The 22,534-nt window shown below is 43.1% G+C and overlaps 1 protein-coding gene across 2 annotated transcripts in view; it reads right to left on the reverse strand.

Annotated features, from left to right (window-relative positions):
* Positions 1-6,105: 6,105 nt before the first annotated feature.
* LOC147882864 (RNA-binding CRS1 / YhbY (CRM) domain protein) overlaps positions 6,106-22,534 on the reverse strand; it is a 37,236-nt gene continuing 20,807 nt past the window's right edge. For both annotated transcript variants that reach the window (XM_087400659.1, XM_087400660.1), the window contains exons 4-5: positions 13,812-14,130; positions 6,106-7,358 (exon numbers count right to left, since the gene is read on the reverse strand). In XM_087400659.1, the coding sequence (XP_087256785.1) occupies positions 6,523-7,358; positions 13,812-14,130 (1,155 nt within the window). In that variant the 3' untranslated portion in view covers positions 6,106-6,522. The remainder of the gene's footprint in view (positions 7,359-13,811; positions 14,131-22,534) is intronic.

A 22,534-nucleotide genomic window follows, 5' to 3' on the forward strand; every position in this document is an offset into this window, starting at 1 on the left:
CTCTTTTTCTCCCTCCCATGGCGGCTAAGATTTTTCATTCTCTCTCTTTATCTCTCTCTCTCTCCCTAGGATTTGTAATTATTTCTCTCTCTCTCTCCATCTCTCTCCTCTCTCTCTCTCTCCTCTTCTCTCTCTCTCCCTCTCTCTCTCTCTCTTACCCTCTCTACCTCCCTACCTCTATTCTCTTGGCCGCTAGGATTTGTCATTCTTTCCCTCTCTATGTCTCTCTCTCTCTCTCTCTTAATCTCTCTCAGCCTTCCTCCCTCCCTCCCTTGGCGGCCGTGCCTTCCTCCCTCCCTCCCTTGGCGGCCACGGCCGCGAGAAGTCTCTCTCTCTCTCTCTCTCTCTCTCTCTCTCTCTCTCTCTCTCTCTCTCTCTCTCGGCGGCCACAGCCGCTAGAAGTTTCATTCTCTCTCCCTCTCTCTTTATCTCTCTCTCCCTCTATTGGGTGGCCCATGGGCAATGTGGAAAGGGTGTGCCCATGGGTGGGCACTTAATGTTTTAAACCCATGATGGGCAGGAAGTTACATTAATCATCTTCAAGGTGGATGTTAAAATGAGCTTTCTTCATTGGTGGTAGACCCCATGCATCATAGACATCCTTTGATAGAAAATTCACACATGTGCCTCCATCCAAAATGGCTTGGATGTCATCATGTGCTTTATGGATCAAAGGCATGGTGATATAGGCTTATCTCATCTCGCTCACCCAATTCGATTGGGATGTCTTATGTTTCTACCATAGGTGGAGGGAGATGCTGATTCAACCCATCCCTTAAAACTTGCCCAAGGGTTGGTGTTGGCTCTTTCCTATGGCTTCCATAGGAAGAGCAAGGTATTCTCAGTATGCAGGGTACTGAGGCTTTTTGCCACCTACATTATATTGGGGTTGTTGTTTGTAGTATATGTGTAGCTTAGGACCTCGAGTCGTGTTTCAGTGAGAGATGTAGGCTTAAGTGTGGTAAGCAAACATAGTGCATGCATGTGTAAAAGGAACGTGTATCATCATGGTTGAGGTAATGAAGGCTTTCATCTTCATTGGGGGTTTCAGGGTTTAAGAGGAGTTTAAGGGTTAGGAGGAGGTTCTAGGGTTTAGAAGAGGTTCCAGGGTTAGAAGGAGTTCCAAGGTTTAGAAGGAGGTCCAAGATTTAGAAGGAGGTTCCAAAGTTTAGAAGAGGTTCCAAAGTTTAGAAGAGATTCAAGGGTTTAGAGTAGAGTACATGGTGGAGAACTCGTCTCCCTTATAGATCATGGAGATTAAGGGTTGAGGAACTAAGGGTTTAGGGGGAGCATAGGAGTGGGAGAGGAAGAAGGTGTAAGAGCATGGGGGGGAAGAAGAGAGAGGAGAGAGGAGGAGGAGGAGGAGGAGGAGGAGGAGGAGGAGGAGAAGGGAGGAGGAGAGAGGAGGAGGGACGAGGAGGAGGAGGAGGAGGAGGAGGAGAAGGAGGAGGAGGAGGAGAGGGAGAGGGTGGGTTGCAAGGTTGGAGGAGACGGGAGGAGGAGTTGCAAGGTTAGGACATGCTTTTGGACGTGGAGTGCAAGGAAGCATGGACACTTGAGACAATTGCTTGGTATACCAAAGTAGAACAACACAATGCCCCAAAGAGTGTAGGCTTCATTCCATTATGGAATATTTATACAAGTTGGAGAGCTTCTCTCTCTGCATGTAGGAATTGTAAGACATTCTCTCTCTACATGTAGAACTTGCATATATGATGCAGAGACTAAGGCAATATTCCTCTTGTGTTCATTGCCATCCTCATGGGATACCTTCCATATAGATGTTAGTAACTTTGCACCTAGTGGAGTACTGAAGTTTGATGATGTTATGGGTAGCTTATTGTCCGAGGAGATTAGACGGAAGTCTATGGATGGCAAGTCTTGTAGCAAATCCAAGGCATGGAACATTGAGTGTTACCATTGTGACAAGAAGTGCCACATGAAAAAGGATTGCTACAAGTCTACAAGAGAGCAAAAGGATAAGAAAAAGAATGCAAATTGGGGTGCATATAACAAGGAAGAGAGTCTAAGGGAGAACAAAGGAAAATTAAAGATTGAGGTGATCAATGCAGTCACTGATGATAGTGACAATGACATTCTCTTTATGTCTAAGTTGCTTACCACTTCAGATGATGCATATTCCTAGGATTGGATTTTGGATTATGGTGCTTCATTCCATGTTACACCCCATAGGGAATGGTTCTCCACTTATGACAATGGAAAGACCGATTATGTGCATCTTGAAAATAGCTATGCATGTGACATGGTGGGAGCAAGTGACATAAAGTTTTCTTTTGCAAATGGGTCTGCATTTGTTTTGAAAAACATGAGACATGTGCCTAAGCTGAGCAAGAGTCTATTTCAATGGGTCAACTAGATGATGCTAGTTTTCAAACCACTTTGGCTTTGAGAGTTAGAAAATTTAGAAGGGCTCTATGGTTTTGGGAATAAGTGTCAAGTGTGGGACATTGTATCCCTTACATGTATTAGGGGTGTCTAATCATGTTGTTGCAATAACTGAGCAGCTAAGTACTTCTTTTTGGCATTGTTGATGAGCGCACATGAGCGAGAACGAAATGAAACTGTTATGCCGTTTGGGTTATGTATCGCATTTGAGTTTTTCAAACTTTGAATTTTGTGAGAATTGTCTCTATGAGAAGCAAACTAAATCAGCCCATAAAAGAAGGGGAAAGAAAGAGCTTGAAAGACTTGATTTGGTGCACTTAAACGTATGTGGTCCCATGCCTACATAGTCATTAGGTGAGGCTGAATACTATGTGACATTCATTGATGATGCAACTAAGAAAGTGTGGGCTTATGTTATAGCTTGAGAGAGAGATGTGTTCCAAATATTTCAGAAATGGTTAGCTTTGGTTCAAAATTAGTCAAGTAGAACACTTAAATGTCTACGGACTGATAATGATGGAGAGTACATCTCTCATGACTTTCAGCATCTCTGTGATACACGTGGGCTCAAAAGGGAGATCACATCTCCTCATACTCCAGAGCAGAATCTAGTTGTAGAAAAGATGAACCGCACTATTCAGGAAAGGTTGCAATGTATGCTTTCCAATGCAAGTCTTTCTAATGGTTTTTGGGCTGAGGCAATGAAGATTGCACTGCATGTGATCTACCTAGTAAGAGTTTGAATGGTGCTATTCTTGAAGAGGCATAGAGTGGCAAGACGCCCTTTTACTCTCATTTGTGTAGATTTGGGTGAGAGGCATATGCGCATGTGCAAAAAGAGCTTTGAAAAAAGCTAGATCCTAAGTCTACGAAATGCATCTTTCTGGGTTATGGTGAAAGTTGAGAGATGGGGTATCGTCTCTGGGATCCACAAGCAAAGAAGATCATAGGAAGCCATGATGTGGTCTTCAATGAGAAAAAGATGCATAAGACACCATGAGGGTTGTGGGATTGTGGGATATTTTTGTTTCATTAATATGAAAGAATCAACTTTGGGCACTACATTTTTTAATGCATGTAAAGTCTTCCATTACATACTAGCAAGCATGTCTAGGTGAGCGATGATAAGTATTTCCATGATGGAATGATGATGACTTGGGATGTCATGTAGGTGGATGGATCCTGTAGTGCCTTGAAATGGTTTTGAAGTTTGCCACACGATCATGAGTCCCTTGATTGCTTATATTTCAGCCTCATTTAGCTCATTATTTCCACCAATAGATGATCCATCATCTACCCTTGATTGTGTGCCTGTGGGAGTACCTGGTGGCACCATTTCCTGCACATTCAATGCATAGACTACTTGTTGTCTATCAACATATGCAGGTGAATTCACTTCCTGGAAATTGATTCTATGTGAGTACAACTATCAAAGATAACGTTACTTCTTTTAGGAATTTCGAACACCAATGCTACTCCATATCCATTTACAAGCCGTTTAAGTGTTGTCATGCAAAATGTGAATGTTGTGGTACATATGATCTTTGCACAAGAGTCGTGTCTAGCATTTTTTTTTGTATCAAAGTGGTTGATGCTTCTAGATTATTTGAGGATTATTTTTTCCTACTCTATAAATCATTCCATCTTATAAAAATCTAAAGATAATAGCAATTGTACTGTGAACTAGACCTTTGAATGAATTGTCGTGGTTTTTTTCTATAGATGAGAATTGCAAGCAATAAGATGGGAAGTCTCAGGTGTATCCAAGGTCATATCAAACAGACTCATATGGTTGATAAATCATTATAACAGACTAGAATTAAGTGAAGTGCACAAGGTCTATTTTGGTATCAATACGAGTTCTCACCCTTGAGATATTGATTTTTCTCATGGGGACTCTTATGATGAGAAACTATATGAATACACCTTTGTCATACTTAAAACACTAAACGTGAAACATTAAGCTTATATGGCTATGATATAGTGATTAATGTATTCAACGATGTTATGTGCAAGGCTTGGACTTATAGATAGCACTCTAGGATGCTTTGATCTAAATTTCCCCTTAAAATCCCGAAATGCTTGGTAAGATTATCCTCTTTTCAAAGATGTCTTTAGAGCATTGTTGCAATTGTTGTAAGTACATGGATCATTGCTATGCCGGTAACATTATTGTTGAGTGAAACATCGCAATCCTTTGCTTTAATAAAGAAAGCATGTGGTAAAGCATTCCCTTCATCAATCCACATTTGCAAGTGGTTATTCTTTAAAGTTCTTGTTAGTCATTCTTAGATCCACCTATATAGCACATGATAGTATTGAACCTTCTCCTCACAATACACATTCATTGAGGTAAGGTAATATATTTAGCTATGAAGGTTGCATTACGTTCAATCTAATGCACCAACAATCTCATTCTCAAGAGTACATTTTTTCCACAACCATAAAGTGTTGAACTTACGACTTTTACCATGGACTTCGCATTCATTCCAAACAACCAATGGTCTCGATTGTTTCTTTTTAGAGATGCACCATAAGCTCACTTATTTCCCTATCACAAGTCTGCTCATGAACCTATGCCCTCATGCCAATTGTCAAGCAAATGACTATCACTCTTCTGTTACATCACTTCTCTTCATGAGGCTTTAAAAGGACAGCTATACAACAGGCAAACATCCATTGGCACCAGTAAATAAAGAAATAGACAAATTCCAAGCACCAGAACATACAAAATCTGATCCTGCTTTTTTTTCATGCATAGCTTACATGTTCACATTCTATCATGCATCATCCTCATGTAGCCCTACAAAATCTGATACTGCTTTCTTTTCATGCATAGTTTTTACATGTTCACATTCTATTATGCATCATCCTCATCTAGCCCTACAAAACTAAAATTATTTCTATCCAATCAACAATATAAAAAATGGGCAAAAAATAAACCGTCTAATCACTGCACCTCTAGAAATAGCGCAGTAAACCTAGCTCATGCAATTGTAGCTAAACTGTTTTAACATCGAGGAGGGATGCATTTTAAGCTTAAGTTCCCCATGCATCAAGGAAAGTCTTATCCTCCATGATTAGGACAAGCACAAATTGATCCCACATTCCTAGAAACAATGGCACTAGCAGCATAAAATTAGCTCCATACTGCAGCATGCTATAATTTCTGCAGGATATCATTAGAGAGATCTCTTGGAATAAGACAGATGCTAAGTCTATTCCTGTAACCCAAAGAAGGTAAAAAGTCAACAGTAACCCAAAGAATGCAAAAAGTCAACAGTAATGCAACACTTTAAAAGGTGCGCCTTCTGTCATTTGTTTTTTAATCCTCTTTTGGAGGAAGGGTGGTAGAGACGAGATGTTGGGCAGAATACCTCTACAATTCAAAAAGTAGTGCCACTTTTTAGATCTGGCATGCACATGTTTTAAATGCTCTTTTGGGGAATGAAGGTGGAGAAAGGTTTTGGGCCAACACCTGTAACGGGTAAGAGGGCCCCAACCCATCACCCCCTTCTCCAAAACTATAAAAGGGTGATGCTTAAACTCTAAAGACTCTTACCATTGAGCTGAACACCAGATCCACAATGAGAAATCAGAACATTCAAAATAATAAAACAGCCACAAAACTGAATCATGAATTAATTTGAGGGCCAGACTCTTATTCAAGCCCAAAATTTCAAAATCACATGAGACGCTTATCCCAATAAAGGGTTACAGACTATCAAAGATACACTTTAATTCCACTCAAAATCCCAAGGATGACCCATATAATTTTCAAATGGATTGAAGAACACTATGAATCTGAGCATTGTACGAAGAACTCACTGGCCAGCAAAAAATTAGGCAAAAAATGTTTTTTTTAAAGAAAGACTCTAAACCACCAGCTTTTTCATGACCCTGTATGAAACCTTCTTTAATATCCAAAAGTCAACATTATGACCCATTAGTTCTTCCCACAACCCTATCAGTTTACTTGCTGGATAGATGATCTGTATGCCTGTTGGATTTGGAGAAACTCGTATAGCAATAAAATGAATCCCACCACCTAGGCAGTATATATTTCCGTTCTGTACCTATGTTACAGGTGTTTTCAGCTTTAATTGCTGTCAATTTTCATCCTTTCCTTTCTTTGTCCTCATAAGGCTGTCGCTTGTCTTTAGCCCTAGATGGTTTATTAGCAACTCTCAATTCTTCTCCCTCAATTTTTGAGTCATCATCAAGAAAATCATCGCTAGATTCGTCCTCTTTCATGCCTACTTTCACTCTTCTTCTTGCTTCACTCTCATCATCGTAGTCGTCCTCTTCATCAGATTGACTGTCCAACCCTTCCAATTCTTCATTTTCCCAGTTTTCTTCCTCATCACTGAAAACATCAAGGCCCTCATCTGATCCATTAGACTTGGAAGTTTTCCTGTTTCGCAACTGCTTCCTTCTCTTATCTTCAGCAGTATTCCTTTTACAAGCCATTGGACCACTGGCATAAGAAATCCCATCCTTCTCAGATTCCTTGTCCCTGCCCTCTGACAAGCCTGATTCAGCATCATCACTGTCATCCCGACTATCATCTTCAAAAGTATCCGAATCTTCCAAATGCACCTCACTTCTAGATTGTTTTAGTTTGTTGTTTCTTTTAAGAGCAGTTTGCTCATGCCTCTCTTGGTGTCTCACCTTATAATAATCAGTCGTGTCATTCTGGCCTTGAACTCTTCTTGAAGCCCTAGACTGCAGCTGCTCCTTTTCCTCTCCCTTATTCTGAAATTGATTTTCCACCAGTTTCACACCCTCAGAACCATCTGTCTCATTGTCAGTAAACTCTGCCGAATCTGATTCCTGATCATCCTCATTGAGATTGCTCCTATCTTGAGATGTCGCACATCCTTTTTCAGCACTTTCTGCCTTCATCCTTGAATGATGAATATCCTCAGCCTTCTTGTAATCAAATTGATCATCTGTCTTGCAGCAAGTCAAACGTGAGAAGCAAGTCCAGAATATCCAAATCAAGCGTACAAATTAGCTTTCAGATGAAGCTTCTCATCCTGAGTTTAAAAGAGAACAATCCCTGAGATACAAGAAACTAACCCCCCCCCCCCCAAAAAAAAACACACGGTAAGAGAGAGAGGTGCAAAACGAAGCAGGGTGTCTTAAATCTGTAAAATGTAGTTCATATAAACCTTGACATAACAAGCAGCAATGGCCATATCGCTATACCAAAAAACTAGCAGCCAGACTTGGTACCAAGCGAAACTAGCCAAATCATTACCGCAACAGAAATTTTGATAGAATATTCCTTAACAGTATTGTTTCCTGTTTTGGATTGCAAATCTCCAATAACTGATCCCATTGCTCACAAAGGACTTGCGATCCAGGAACAGAGGAGATCTCTGCAGAGAGTCTCAAGGCTTACAAAATGATATTACCATACCATGGAAAGCACATACGCATGAGCACACTTAATGAGTACAAGGGAGCTTCCAACAAATCTGTAAATATACAGCTACAACTATGAAAACAACTGGCCACAACGAGACCACATTGAAATTGCATGGAGCTGCTTCTATTACAACAAATGAATGGTAGAAACCATAACAAATGGTAATAACTAACAGCACCAAAGCATGCTATCTGTAAATCTGCTTGATAGAAATTGCTTGCTTATGCAGAATCAGCATCAGACAAGTCTTTCAGAGAATAGAAGAGCATGTATCAACTAGCATAGACAAGGTCTGGATACCACATCAGATACAAAGAGATCTTGCTTGCTAAAGCCAACTCCCTGCAGCGGATGACTTCTCCAAGATCACAGAACTTTACTTGAGACCACAGTTACGCTGAAACGTGTTTCAGAGCCCAGCCAGGCCTGAAACGCCGTTTCAGAGAAGCCCCGTTTCCTGAAACGCGTTTCAGGATCTGAAACGTTTCAGGACCCTGAAACGGCTGGCTGAAACGTTTCAGCCATTCTGAAACGCGTTTCAGAGCCCTGAAACGTGCTGTTTCAGACAACACAGGCTGCTAGGTCTCCAAAATCACGCCAAATCCGCCGCCAGCCCCGTTTTTTGTCTTTTTGCTTTCGATTTTGGCCTCCTTCCACTCCTTCAGCCTCATACTCTCTCCATCCTCAAGGTTTTCCAGCCCTCCTTCAGCCCCATTCACTCCTTTCCTCTCCTTTCTCTCCTGCAGCCTGCTTCATCCCTCCATCATCATCTACTCCCTTCCCTTGCTGACGTGGCGTTTCCCCGTTTCAGCCCTCCCAGAAATCCCGAAACGTTTCCGTTTCCGTTTCCCCTAACTATGCTTGAGACACAACTCACTCTGTGTGCATACACAATAGCATAGCACCATGATGTGCTCAGCATGCAGTACAGCCCAAAAAAACAAAGAAAATGTGCTCCAAGGTCACCATCATAACAAAAGCTAATGAACTGCTCAGCATGGAGTACAGCCCCAAAAAAAAATTGAATCCAATACAAAGTGTGCTCCAAAATCACCACCATCAAGCAGCACCTTGCCACCTGCATCCTTCTACACCTTCTGGCACAGCCACAATATCATCAGCCTGTGTGCCTATGAGTAGGCTTCAGTGAGCGGCTGGGCCTATGAGTAGGCTTCACTAGGCGGCTGGAGCTCTTGGATTGGATACCTAGAGACCCACAAATGGGGCTCTTATATAGGGCTCAAGACCCCCCAAAAACTGGCCAAGTGGCCTGCCTAAAACCGACCTGTTTAAGGGCTGCCAACCTGCTTTTGGGCCCAAACCCAGTCTGTAGATAGGCAGACTAGCGGCGCATAAGGCCAACCAGGCTACACATACCTGCCCTCATTGTGGGCCCACTGACTGCCCTATTCAGGGACTTCTTCCGACCAGCTCCAGGCCCTTTAAATGGCCTCTGATCAGCCCTGTGCCACACCTGTTTGCAGGGCTCTCCAGCCCGCAGGCTTGCCCTACTTGTGGGCCCTTCTGTCTACCGCATGAGGTCTAATGCAGCTCCATACTGCCTCCTTCAGAGACCATCATGTGCTGCCCATGTAGCAGCCAGCATTCGTGGTTTTCTGCTGCCTCTGTAGAACCGTAAAGCCTCCTCTTCCCTTTCTCAGATCTGCCTATGTGGCATGCTTCCCATATGCTCACATGACAGTCCTACCTATCCCTTTCATGCTGCCAGCATCCTCCCCCGGCACCCTCCGTAGCCTGGTCCTTGAGACCTTGCACATGAGATCCCTGTGGTTTGCTCCACATAGATCCCCACTAGCAAGAATCCCTCCAGCTATCTCTGGAGCAATAATCTCACCATCTAATCCAATAATCACGCCCTCTGATCCTCCACGGGTATCATCATGCTCCTCTGCCCACATGAAAGGCTTCAACATGGTCATAACCTGGTCCTTTTCCAGCATCTTTCATCTCAAAGTCTACATCACGCCTGCTACGCTGCCCTACATTCACATCGTCGTTGGGGCTACGCTGGTGTTTGTTTTACACTGCTGCAATGGTTGAGATAACTGCTGGCTGCATTGTCAAAGATGGCTGATTAGTGCTGCTGTGCTTCGTTGCTATGAGTTGCTTGCCGCTCTGATGATCCTTTCAGTTGCCAGGATGCTCCAATGTGCTGCTGCTGATTGTATCTGAAAGTAATGATGGAACAGCATCAAACAGTAGCCTCACAAAGAATAGCAGCAAATGCACGTCTGAGGAGAAAGAGAACCCAATAACCAATATGGAAATATGCTCTTAACTGTGCCACAACAAGTTCCAGCCAAATCTGACTCAAGCTGTCAAGAAAACAGCAGGGATTTACAGAACTTGTTTGCACAATGGATACACAAGGATCTGTGGAAGACACATGGAGAAAGCAAGATTTGGAAGCTGTTAAGACCACCTACACAGCAGGGGACCACCCAAAGGTATTTCTGGTATCATCAACCACTGAAAAAGTTTTTCTAGTGCTGGTTGAGAAGGTTGACAGCTTGGAAGCCACTAATGTGGCACTGTTTGATGAGAAAGCACACATAGACAAAGTAGAAACAGGGTGGACAAATGCAAGATGAATGGCGGAAGGAGAAAAGCAAGAGGGATGAATGGGAGAAACAGAGGGCAGCACAGGAATCAAAGAGGAATCAGAAAAGATCAGCCTCAAAGATCATGCAAGCCACAGGGACTGAACTACAACGACTAAGAGATACGCAAGGAGCACCTGAAGAGGCATGCAAGGCAATGGAAGAACTGAAATCTGAGAACGAAAAGCTCAGAAAAGATTGGGAGCCTTGCAGGCCACCATGCAAGGTAAGCATGCTGAATTTACACAGCAAATCACCAAAGGGGAAGCAGCAATGCTAGATTGGGAAGATGTGCTTAAAAAAGATACAGCAGCCCCCAAGACGAAGTCTATATCTGATGCCTTAGAAGAGGATAAGAGGAGGAACAGCACGGCCATGAATGTCCTAGTTATAGGACTAACAATCTGCGACACCCCTATGGCAGACGCTGCAGCATTGCTCAACAAGATAGGGGTCAACCTGACTTGTGAGACAGCTTGGAGAGTGGGCAAGACTTATGCACCAAGTTGTGAGATTCCAGGCAGCAACAGATAGGGTTCCACCCTCATGAGCATGAGGGCAGCATGGAAGGATACCAAGACATTATCTCACGTTCTTGCAACAAGAGCATCGAAGGAAGACAAAAGTACATGTAATCGCAGCAAGACAAGAGGGGAAGTGGGCTGCATACCTAGATGGCAAAGTGATTATCTGAGAGAGAGCAAAAAGGGCAGAAAGGGAAGCGAGGGAATTGGACAACACATGACAGTGCCGGGCCTATGGACAGAGGGGGAGGCGCCACCAACAGAGATGTGAATTTCTACATCACGACACACGATAGTCCGGAGAGGGGGCTGCTCATATTGACAGGATACACCTAGGAGTCATCTCATAGGAAAGAGGAAAGGAGACACAACGGGATACGAGGCTCTGGAGGAGGAGCAGTTCTCCTTAGATCACATCTGAGACCACTTATATCAATGATGCCAAAGGAGGAGTATGCATGCCACATGTGGATATGCGTTCAGGCACCTGACACAACCGATTTCATGGCATTATCCTACTTTTTTTTTTAAAGTAAAAAAAGTGTTTATATTATATATTGATCAAAAGATATACAATCATGTCCAAAAGTAGACTTGTAGTAGATGGTTCCTTTGAACTGACATTCTCCATTAAATGATTTGAGGTGTTCCTGCTCATGATCACGTATCTCGGCGAAGAACCGGTCAAGATCATTGTCATAGTTCCGGAAGGCCTGCTACCCAGTCAACAAAAAGATGATCTGCATTAGTAACATTCAGGTTGAATTGATAATCATTTCTGGAAATCCAAATAAACCACAACGTGTGTACACGAACAAGTGCCTAGTGAGTGTTTGACTTTTGCTGCATCCCCAAGAATTATGGCTTTCCAATTCATTGGCTCTCCTAGCAGCATCTGAACCATTTTCCAGACTTTTTTGGCAAACGGACACAACACGAAGAGATGGAAGACATCTTCTTGGGTCCCAAGACAGCTTCTACATTTGCCATCCCCTTTTTCAATCCTCAGCCCCCTCAAGTTGGACTACACCGCTTTATGCAAGATAAGCCAGAGCAACATAGACATCTTCTGGAGGATAGATTTTGTCCAATTGTAAAAAAATATCCTCTTCTAGCAATGAGAGGAGTCGGAGGTATTCCATCTAGCATTCAGGATCGGGATCATGTCTCCTATGTCCTCATAAGGTGTGGGCACAGGAAGCAAATGAGGTGAGAGGATCCAACTAAACTCTAAGGAGTAATTTAGCACCCATCCCCCATTCCACTGGATGTCCCCATCCCAAAGAGAGAATTTGTTACTTACAAACAGAGCTTCATGGTTCGTAAGTCGGAATTCCCTTCTGATTTCAAGCATAGTTTTCCATCTAAACTTATCACTGAGCCACAGCTGTCACCACGATGTAGACCCTTGTTAAAGAGTAGACAAGCTCTGAGGAATTCTTCATTGCTTAGGACAACATTTCTTTGTTTTGAAGAGGACCATATGAAGTCAAGGCGCATAAACGAGCCTTTCCCGAAAAACTTGAGCTGTACCTTAATTGACTCAAGAGCGGTCCATAATGATTTCCACAAGGAGCTTCCCTCTGTAGAACAAGGTTCCGGGCTAAACACTGCAGACAGGATTGGGTACCCTTTCCGCCCCTTGGCTCTGACAGGCCTGACGTGTTTGAAGTTCCTGGCTAACAGCATCGCCTAGTCAAGATCAAGATTTAGCAGAGCTTTTAGTATCCATGTTGGGCAAGCTTAACAGCCACCTGTTTGATGTCCACTACTCCAAGGCCGCCTTCACGCTTAGGTCTAGAGCAGAAGCTCCATTTGACTTTTGCGATCTTGTTTGAGCCTCCCCAAAGGAAGGACCTGCATTTGGAGATCAGCTTATTAAGCCCAGCTTGTCTTGGGTGCCAACAAGAGAGGTAAAAAATAGTAATCGGATAAAGGAAATGGTTAAGCACCATTCGTATCCCAGCCAAGTTGGCCTAGAAACCTCTCCACTTCTCGAGTTTGGAGCTGAACCTGTTTAAAACCCAATCCCACCGATCTTTCATGGACACATCGAAGCCCATGGGAATGCCTAACAATCTGAAAACAGTTCCTTTAGGGATCACCTGACAACCCGGGAGTTCTAGGTCCTCTTGCAGTTTTCCACTGAGTGTGCAGTGTCCGGTTTTGCTATGGTTGATCAGAGAGCCTGACGTTGTACAGAAGGACTCCAGACACTGCAGCACTTCACGAACATCTCAGGGGGAGTTCCTAGGAGTGAGATTAGTGTTGTCCGCAAATTGTTGCATGACAAGCTGCTTTCCAGACGGCATTTTTATTCCTTTAACAGAGCCATCTCGCGTTTTGTCAATGAGTAACCAACCCAAAGCATCCGTGGCGATAGCATACAGTAGGGGGAATTGGGGCAGCCTTGCCTAATAGACCTCTTAAAGGAAAGGGTGAGGACAACTCACCATTGATGCACTGAGACATTTGAGAGTAGAAGTTGGGCAAAAGAAATGTAATTTGAGCCCAGTCCCATGTCTCTCATGGATTGGATTAAGAATTCCCAATCAAGCATGTCATAGGCTTTATGAAAATCTACTTTAATAAAACAAATATCTTGACCCGAATCCCTAGCATATTCACTGCGTTCTTCATGATGTATACCCCAAACTTTGACATTTGTATTGAAACCTAAAATTTTGAAGGAGCATACTGAAGAATACACCTAGGACAGAAACCACAATAGTACTTTGAGAAAAGGAACCAAGAAAAAAAATATGTACCATTGTACATTGCAAGGCCATAAGACTTGACAAAAAACAAGTAATGACTTGCACACACCTGATAGATCCTCTTCATCCAAACTATCTGACCCCCAACTAAAAACATCATCATCATCTTCGCTAGACACTTCGCACAGTTCATCAGTAGCTGTGATTCCTGATGCTACAGAGGATTTCAGGATCCGGTGAGAATCCACTTCTTTCCCTGCAGTACTCTTGGATCTGCCAGTCTCGTTCTCAAGAATTGTTGCATCATCACCGATTTGTGTATCAATCTCCTTTTTTTTCCGCTGCAAAGCTCGAAGTTCATTTTGTATGTTCTCTATGTTTGTATTAACACCCTCAAGAGATTGAAGAAACTTTGACTTGAACAGCGCCTGCATAAATCCAATATATCTGAATGAAGCCCTGCTTCGCTTATACATATTTATTCCTTTCATTATACATTTACATCTTCTTTTCACATTTGTCCAAGGAAAAGTTGCCCTTTCCAGCTTTTCTTAGTGCAACTCAGTGGGAGGGGAGGAAAACTTAATCAAGAACAAATGACACTAGTACAAAACTGGAAAACATATGTGATTTATTCACCATAATCCATACTTTACCTACAGACTCAGCAAAGTCAACAGAAAAAGAGCTCAGAGAGCTTCCTGAAGCTCATTACCTACAGTTGAAAGTGGACTTTGTTAGAGTTTTGAAGTGCATGGCTTCATGAGCAAGCAGAATTAGAAAAGGAAAACATGGTAACAGATTCGTGAGCAAACAGAATCAGAAATAAAACCATGGTCAGACGACATTTGTACTTCAGATGTACATTTTGAGAGTGTGCACATTTGGGCATCACTTCGCATCACTGCAGTTATAACAAAAATTCAATCTGCAATAGAGGGACTCTCAAACGAAGTAAAAGAAGGGCCTGCCTCTAGTTGAGTCATATCAAAATCTGATCAGCACATGATAACAACTTCTCATATGCATGGTTGCTGCACTTCCATTTCGTTTGAGATATCTAAGTTGCAATTATAGTGCATTGTTCCAGCCCTACGGTGCCCATAAATATTGTATGATCCATTCTCCTTTGTCTACATAGATTGTATATTCCCTGTGTTGTCATGCTATATTCATCTCTCTCCTAACCCTAAGTTGGGCTAAACCCCCAACCCAACCCGGGGGTTAGGTTAAGCTAGGGGGTTCAATAGATAGCCAATTATGGATTGGCCTACCCTCTCCTCCAAGTACCCCTCAACTCCTTCAACCTCCATCATGACTCGGTACTCTACAGTTGCAGCCATGACACCCTCTTCATATGCACGGAATTACCAACAAGAAGGCTCAAAACGACCCATCTTTGGGCAACAAGATCAGATTTTTATCTGCAGCAGGCGTGAGAGAGCTACGATTGGAACTGGCAAAAGTAAAGGCTCGACTTCACATTCTGGAAGGTCCTGGTAAGCAGGCAGTAATTGATGAGGCTGTAAAATCTTGTAAGGACTCCCTCCCTACCCCGCATCTAGTCTCTACAGTCAAAGATCTTGTTCACATTGAAGTACAAACTGCTAAGAAAGAAGTGACTGTGGAAGTGGACACCAAAGCAAGTCTGTCTGATATTCAAGCAAAGATTAAAGAACACAAAGCTAAATGTGATAATGCACTGAAGATTAGAATAGGGGGAGATTGGTACAAAGAGAAGGACACATATAGTGAATATTGACGAAGATCAAAGCAAGCTTGCCCAACATTGAATGGGTGGATGATGATGAGCAGGATGATGACGACTCCAGGCCAGCTTCTATTATGCACTATAAAGGTCATGCAATCCCTACACTGAAGTCAAAAGATATGCGGATCAAGCTTCTTTGACAATCTTACAAGTTGAAGGGTACCAAAGTACGGATAGCAGAGGAGCTTACACAAGCTCAACTCAAGAATAAGGAAACTGAATTAGCTAAAGTCAAGGCTGACAAAAAGGATGGAAAATGGGCAGTTTACCGTGAAGGTGTAGCCCTAATCAAAGAGTTTAAACCAAAAGACTCTCACTCTTAAACTGATGTATGGATGTTTACTCTTTCAGACTATTATGTAGGTACTCTAAATAATGGGAGTTGCGCTTGCACTCCTTGGGAGCTGCCATGTGCCCTCCCTAAAGCAGATGTACTAGAGGGTTTCTTGCTTTCCCATAGACCTTTTGGTCTCCAATGGACATTAATAGACTTTCTTTCTTTTTCTTTCTTTCTTACTCTCTCCCTATCTTGCTAATATGGTCTGGCTTACATTAAGGAAGAGTGAATGTTTTAAGTATTTGGTATAGCTTGTTGATGTCATTTTCATACTATTGGCCATGATGCGAGCCTACTTGTGGGCACTATAGCTTTGTGAATCGTGATAGTTTGCACTTTTCTACCAAGGCATAATCCAAAAAATTTGCATGGCACTATCATCCAGATACTTTGCATGAAATTACCATTTATCTTGCCATCATGCATGCAAGATCCTGATGGCCAACACTAGTTGCCGCATAGATGAAAAAAGTAAAGAAGTATGTGTATCGTCTTCATGCACGACCTAAAACACTATGTTTCAAAGAACATGGAAAAGCAAGAATCTGGACAGCATGAGCTTGTAAGGAGGTGGTGGAGACCCACCTTTCTTATTTGGACACTCAGCCATCATATGGTCCTTGCCCATACACTTGATACAAAGCCTAACTTCAAAGCCTTCTTGAAATCATGTGACTATATAGAACCAGAAGGTCTAGAGTGTACTTTCTCTAGAGGTTCTTGCAGTTGCTTTAAAGATTCCACCTGACCTATAGTTTGGTGGCCTATGAAACTGTTTTCTTTTGCAAGAGTATACTAGTTGAATCTAGGAGTGTGGCACGCCGCACATTTTCCACTATGTCCTTCTAACTACCCTAAGAGTCCTCATAAATAGAGCCATGTATCCATTCTTTCAAAGTCTTTGAGGCATCTCGATGGATCTCTACTTGGCTGTCTTCCTCAAACCCTCCATTGAAACCTTTGATGTTATCAAACTCTATTTTGATATTGAAATGACTTCACAATCACTTGTTGGAAAACATGCCTACACTCCTCTGGAATATAGCAACGCTAATTTAACGTGTAGATGGATGAATGTCCTTGTAGTCCCTGACTAAGAAAACAAGACTTCTACATGCGAAAGATATTTGCCAAAGTACAACACTCCTATATCTCACTTCAGACTTGGAAGAAGAGAGAGATAGAGCACACTTTTGGAACTGGAGAGAAAGAACGTGGATGTACAGCCAATAATGATTCCCCTATGGATATAAAAAGCCATATCCAAAAATATACCTACACTTGCAACAAGTTTTGCTAAGTAGGATGCCACCCAAGGCTTCGTATGCTGCACCCTCTGTCTCAGATCTCGTCCAAACTAATGTGTGCCTCTTTGAGGGCAAACGATCAAGCTTAAATGCTAACACAGGTGGCCCATTGGGCTGCCCTAAAATAACATGAAGAAGGTGTTAGAATTATTGTTATAATTTAGCAGTGACCAGTGTAATGTAATAAGTAGGTTAGGGGCACTTTTCCCTCATTTTAGAGTTTTTTTCCCCTAACCACAGTTAGTTCACTAACTACGGTTAGTGAAGGATAAGGTTTTGTCACTTAGACAAAACCTATCCCACTCTTCAGTTGTATCACACTCTTCTATTGCAACTATTGCTTTCAGCTCTTACTCTCCTACTCTCTTGCTCTCTTGCTCACACACTCTGCTCTCTCTCCCTTAGTACTCACATTTGGTATCAAAGCAGCAAGATCCTGCTCTTTGCTTCCTTGCTCGCAAGCTCCCTGCTCCAAGCTCAACAGCTCGCTGCTCCTTTGTATCTGCTCTCTTGCTCACACACTCTGCTCTCTCTCCCTTAGTACTCACAGAAGGAATCCTTTCTGCTGCCCATGTGGCTACCGTCTTACTGCCCACATGGCAGCCTCAGTCCACCTCCCTAGTGATGCTCTTACCCACAACATAATGTAGGTGTCAAGCCTTACTCTCCTCATTTGGGGGCTTACACGAGGGGCATCAACCCTATACTTCGAAACACACCCTCTCAAAGACCCCATGGTCCGATACCCACTCTATCAAAGAACCGCTCCATCAGCTCCTCCACAAAAGCTTTTAGGAACAAGTTGAGGATATCCTTCATCATCTGGTCTTGTATCCTGCATCTCCAATATCTCAAAATACTTCTCCGTATTGTTCACAGACAACCAGGTCCAGTCTAGAACATTGGTTCAATCACAAGTCCAAACAAGAATGCTCCAGAGTCTTCAAAATCCCAAGGCACCAACAGAACCATCTAGTCATCTCCTTCAGAACATAAAACCGACCAAACCCTGTAAGGTACCAAAGATCTTGGGTCTATTTCAACCTGTCATAAAACAAGCACAATCTACATCCCGATGCTTGATTCCCCGCACAACGAGATCCTTGTGGCCGGCCCATGTTGACCCCCACTAGTAGGAATCCCTCTAACCATCTCTGAAGTAATATTGTCACCCATTGGTTCTCCATGGTCATGATCACCTCTACTTGATCTTCTAGATCCCACATCTCTACTATAAAGACTTTGATAGGATCATCATATGGTCTTTCCAGTGTCATGCAATTGGCTTGCCTGGAAAAGCCTTGTGATCACCACCACTGATTGGCAACTTGAACTTGTCGAAGTTTTTGTTAGCATCGAAAGCCTCCGCAATGAGATATTCCCCGCTGTGTACCGAAGGCTTTTGCCCTCCATTCTCCATCCAACTGAGTATACAAACAACCATCTCAAAGTAATCTACTGAAATCTCCAATAAAGTAATTTGAGGATACATACCCTAGAAACTCAGTTTGGTATTGCTTGCCATTGGAGCAAGCTAGGTACCTCTCGGAAGTACCCACTTCCTCCATTGCCTTTGTAAGATAGCATTCATTTTCCCCTTGATGACTTCAAGCTCATCAAGCTCCATTATCTTCTCCATCTTGCAAGTCCCAATGCTAAGCAACACCTTCCAACCTCCACCGCGAGCGTGATTGGCCTTGCCTTCCATTTCACTCTATCCGTGGGTTCTTGGACAGGCTTGCAATAAGCCCCACAACCACTCTTAAAAAGGAAAAACAATCAGCCTTAAGCCTCAATACATCCCCTACTAATGCTATAAGACATTACAAAGATATGGTGTTGTAGGCATAAAGTCAACCTTATGGTTTACCGGTAGTACTGGGTACTATATATACCAAGTACTTGTATTGTTTCATTTGAACATTTCTATTGGAGCTTTCTTGTGTGTGCACTCTTGCTCACTTGTGTTCACAACCTGTCTCCACTTTTTTCCTACATTTGGTATCAAAGCGCTTCCATCTCTAGAGCCCATTCCCGCGCTTGCTTCCAGACACCCGCAAGCTTGGTGCTCCAATGCGCGTTCCTGGTTCTCACATTCAGCTCTCCAGCTTTCGTTTGAGGTAGCTCCAGCATTCAGCTCCTTCTCTAGTTCAGTCCGGTGCCTCGTTTCGTCGCCAAAAACTTATTTTAGAGCAGAAAAAAAAAAACAGTCCAGCGGCTGTTTTTCGACCTTTTGACGTCCGAATTCGCCGTTTTTCAAATTTTATAAGCTTCACGCATACAAACAAACCTGTCCCGCACCATTTCAGGTGAAAAAAATATTTTGAACTTTTTGCCGTACAGTTATACGGACGTCCGTACGGATCTGTACGTACAGTTGCGCGACAGTGCTGGGAGTCCGTACGACTTGTAGAAAGGTGACTTCGAGTAGTTTTCGGCTGTTTTTCGCCGTTTTTGCTCAAATCTGGACTCTTTTCAGCTCCAACCTCTCCCGGGTGTGTTCCAGCAGCTCCAGGCGTCTCCATACTTCTCCAAGCTCTTCCCTATACGTGTATTGTGTTCAGAAGTACTCCCGACAGCTTCATTCAGTTCCAAGCAGCTCACTTCAGCTCCTTTGTCATCTCCAGCTTGCCCACACAATCAGTGGACTGTTTTGCAGGTGGTTCCGGCCAAGGTGCGCTTTCAATAAGTGTTTTCAGCTGTGTACTTCGCTTCAGGACTGTTTTTGCAGCCCATACTCTTGCACTCTCAGGTGCATTTGCAAATACTCTGCATTGTTGGGTGCATTTGCAGTTACTTTACAGTTGTGGATGCCTTTGAGCTCCATTGGATGCATTTGAGCACTCATGGGTGTGCTATTTCAGATTTGGGTTGTGCATTTTCAGTTTGGGATTGCACTTCAGATTGCAGCAGAGTGCAGTGATTGGTTTATGCCATTTTGCAATGATTGCATTGTGCAGTCAGTGGCATTTCAGAGCAGCCAGTCGTGCTTTGCATTTGCAGCAAGCATTAGTTTGGGATTTGCACGCACATTCGCAGCCAGTTGCACTTTTGGGACTTGCAGTTCTTTTTGCAGATACATTTGCAGCTTGTGGGTATCCCATTTTGCATCATGTCGACTCTTTCAGACAGTTTTGGCAATTTGTCCGAGGGTAACAAGCTGGATGGACCAAACTATGCCTCATGGTCATTCATGCTTAAGAACATCTTGGTTGGTAAGGGCTTGTGGGATATTGTTAGTGGGGATGAGGTGAGACCAGCAGGCTCATCTACATCTAGCACAGCTTCTTCGGGTCAGACTACAGGCAAACAGTCGTCTGTTACAACCCCTCTTGCTATTCCCATAGCATCGATGGAGGAGCAAAAGAAGTTTGACCGCCGCAATGCCCAAGCGTTGTTTTTAATTGCCACAAATGTGAAGAGACACATTATGACGACTATCAAGTCGTGCAAGAATGCAAATGCAGCATGGGGAAGATTGGCAAACATGTATCATGTTAAGAATGAGACAAGGGCCATTGCATTGACAAATCAGCTCAAGGATCTCAACATGCAAGAAGGCTAGGCCATCACTGATCATATTTGCCAAGATCATTGATCTACGTGATCAGCTCGCAAGTATTGATGAGGAAATAGAAGACAAGAAGCTCGTCTCTATTACTCTCAATAGCTTAGCGCCCTCATATAGCACATTCGTCACTTGATTGACCATTATTCTTAAGGCAGCCCCACTCTCGTTCGATGAGTTAGTTGGGCTTTTGTTGCACGAAGAGGAGAGATGCTCAAATTTTGCCCAAGCCTCTTGTCAGGGTGAGCAAGTGCTTGCCATGGGTGGAAAGGGCAAATTTCAGAAAAGTTTGAGCCAAAACACAGCCAGACAACTCAGTCCAAGGAGGGGAATGCAAGCAGTTCAAGCAAAAATCAAAAAAAGGACAGATGCAACTATTGCAAGAAGCCAAGACATTACATCGCAAAGTCTCAGAAAAGGATTGCCAATGAAAAGAAAAGGCAAAGGGACAGCTCTGGCAGTAATTTTGTTGCCCCCACTGAAACTTGTGCTTCAGATGCACATGGTGAAGCTCATCTTGCCCAAGGTGATAGAGATTTTGTGTTTGTTGCATTTAATGAGAAGATGGATGCCAGGGGGGATTTGAATGCTGAAGCTTCCCTTGTTGCAAGTGATACATGGTATATCGACAGTGGTGCTACTAAGCAGATGACTTATCGCCAAGAGTGGTTTGAGAGCATCACACCTGTTCATGGCAAACAGGTTACATGTGCCAATGATGCTTCTCAAGACATCATCGGAGTTGGGCACATTCCCATTCAGCTTGATAATGGGAAAGTTAAGTATATCCGAGATGTTTGATATGTTTCAGATTTGAGGAAAAATTTGATTTCAGTTTCAAACATTGCCCATGATCAACATATGTTGGTCGAATTTCAGGATAACCAATGCAGGATCAAGGATCCAAAGAAAGGGTATAAGGTTGTAGCAACAGGCACATATGACAGAGGATTATACAAGCTTGATGCTCAGCCTTATGATCAGAGGTATTGGCTGTAGCAAGCACTTCCCAAGCTGATTTATGGCATGCCAGGTTTGGGCATGTCCATCACAGGGCATTGTCCTACTTGTACAACAATAATATGACTCAAGGAATGCCAAAATTGCAGCAACCAGCAAATGAAGTGTGTGAGGGGTGTGCACTTTGCAAATTGCATCGCTTGTCATTCAGTAAACAAGGCAAGAATTGGGTCAAGGCAACCAGAGCGTTAGAGATAGTGCACCGTGATGTATGTGGCCCCATGACTATTCCCACGCTACTACTGACCAACCATAAAACACAGCAAGAGAGATGACAAAACGAATGGTGGTCATCTTGGCCACTGGAGCAAAAGTCTCCTCATAATCTATCCCCTCCTCTTGTGCATACCCCTTGGCAACCAAACGGGCTTTGTATTTCTCAACTGTGCCATCTGAATGGTATTTCACCTTATAAATCCATTTCATGCCAACCACATTTTTCCCAATAGGCGCATCAACCAAGTCCCATGTGGCATTCTTCTCAATGGATTTAATCTCAGCTTCCATAGCTTTTTGCCATGCCGGATTATGCTGAGCATCCTTGAAGCTTTGAGGCTCATTTTCAGCTTCCATCACTGAGGTCATCAAAGCAAAATTGACCTTTTTCTGATTTTTCAGAGTGCCGGCCCTGGTTTTCCCCAAAGTAGGCTGATCCTTAGCATCTTGAATGGTCAACCTTGCCTAACGTGGAATAGATTTCTCTGCTGTACCACTCGGGGCTGCATCAACATCTTTAGTGGCCTCACGACGTTGATAATGCCTCTAAACATGAGGCTGTCTATTCTTAATAATTGGCTGCAAATCTGAAACATTTGAGGGGGAGCCATCC

Source organism: Dipteris shenzhenensis, chromosome 29 (assembly GCF_047967505.1).
Source record: "Dipteris shenzhenensis isolate YYH24624 ecotype China chromosome 29, Dip_SZ_1.0, whole genome shotgun sequence".
Classification (NCBI taxonomy): domain Eukaryota; kingdom Viridiplantae; phylum Streptophyta; class Polypodiopsida; order Gleicheniales; family Dipteridaceae; genus Dipteris; species Dipteris shenzhenensis.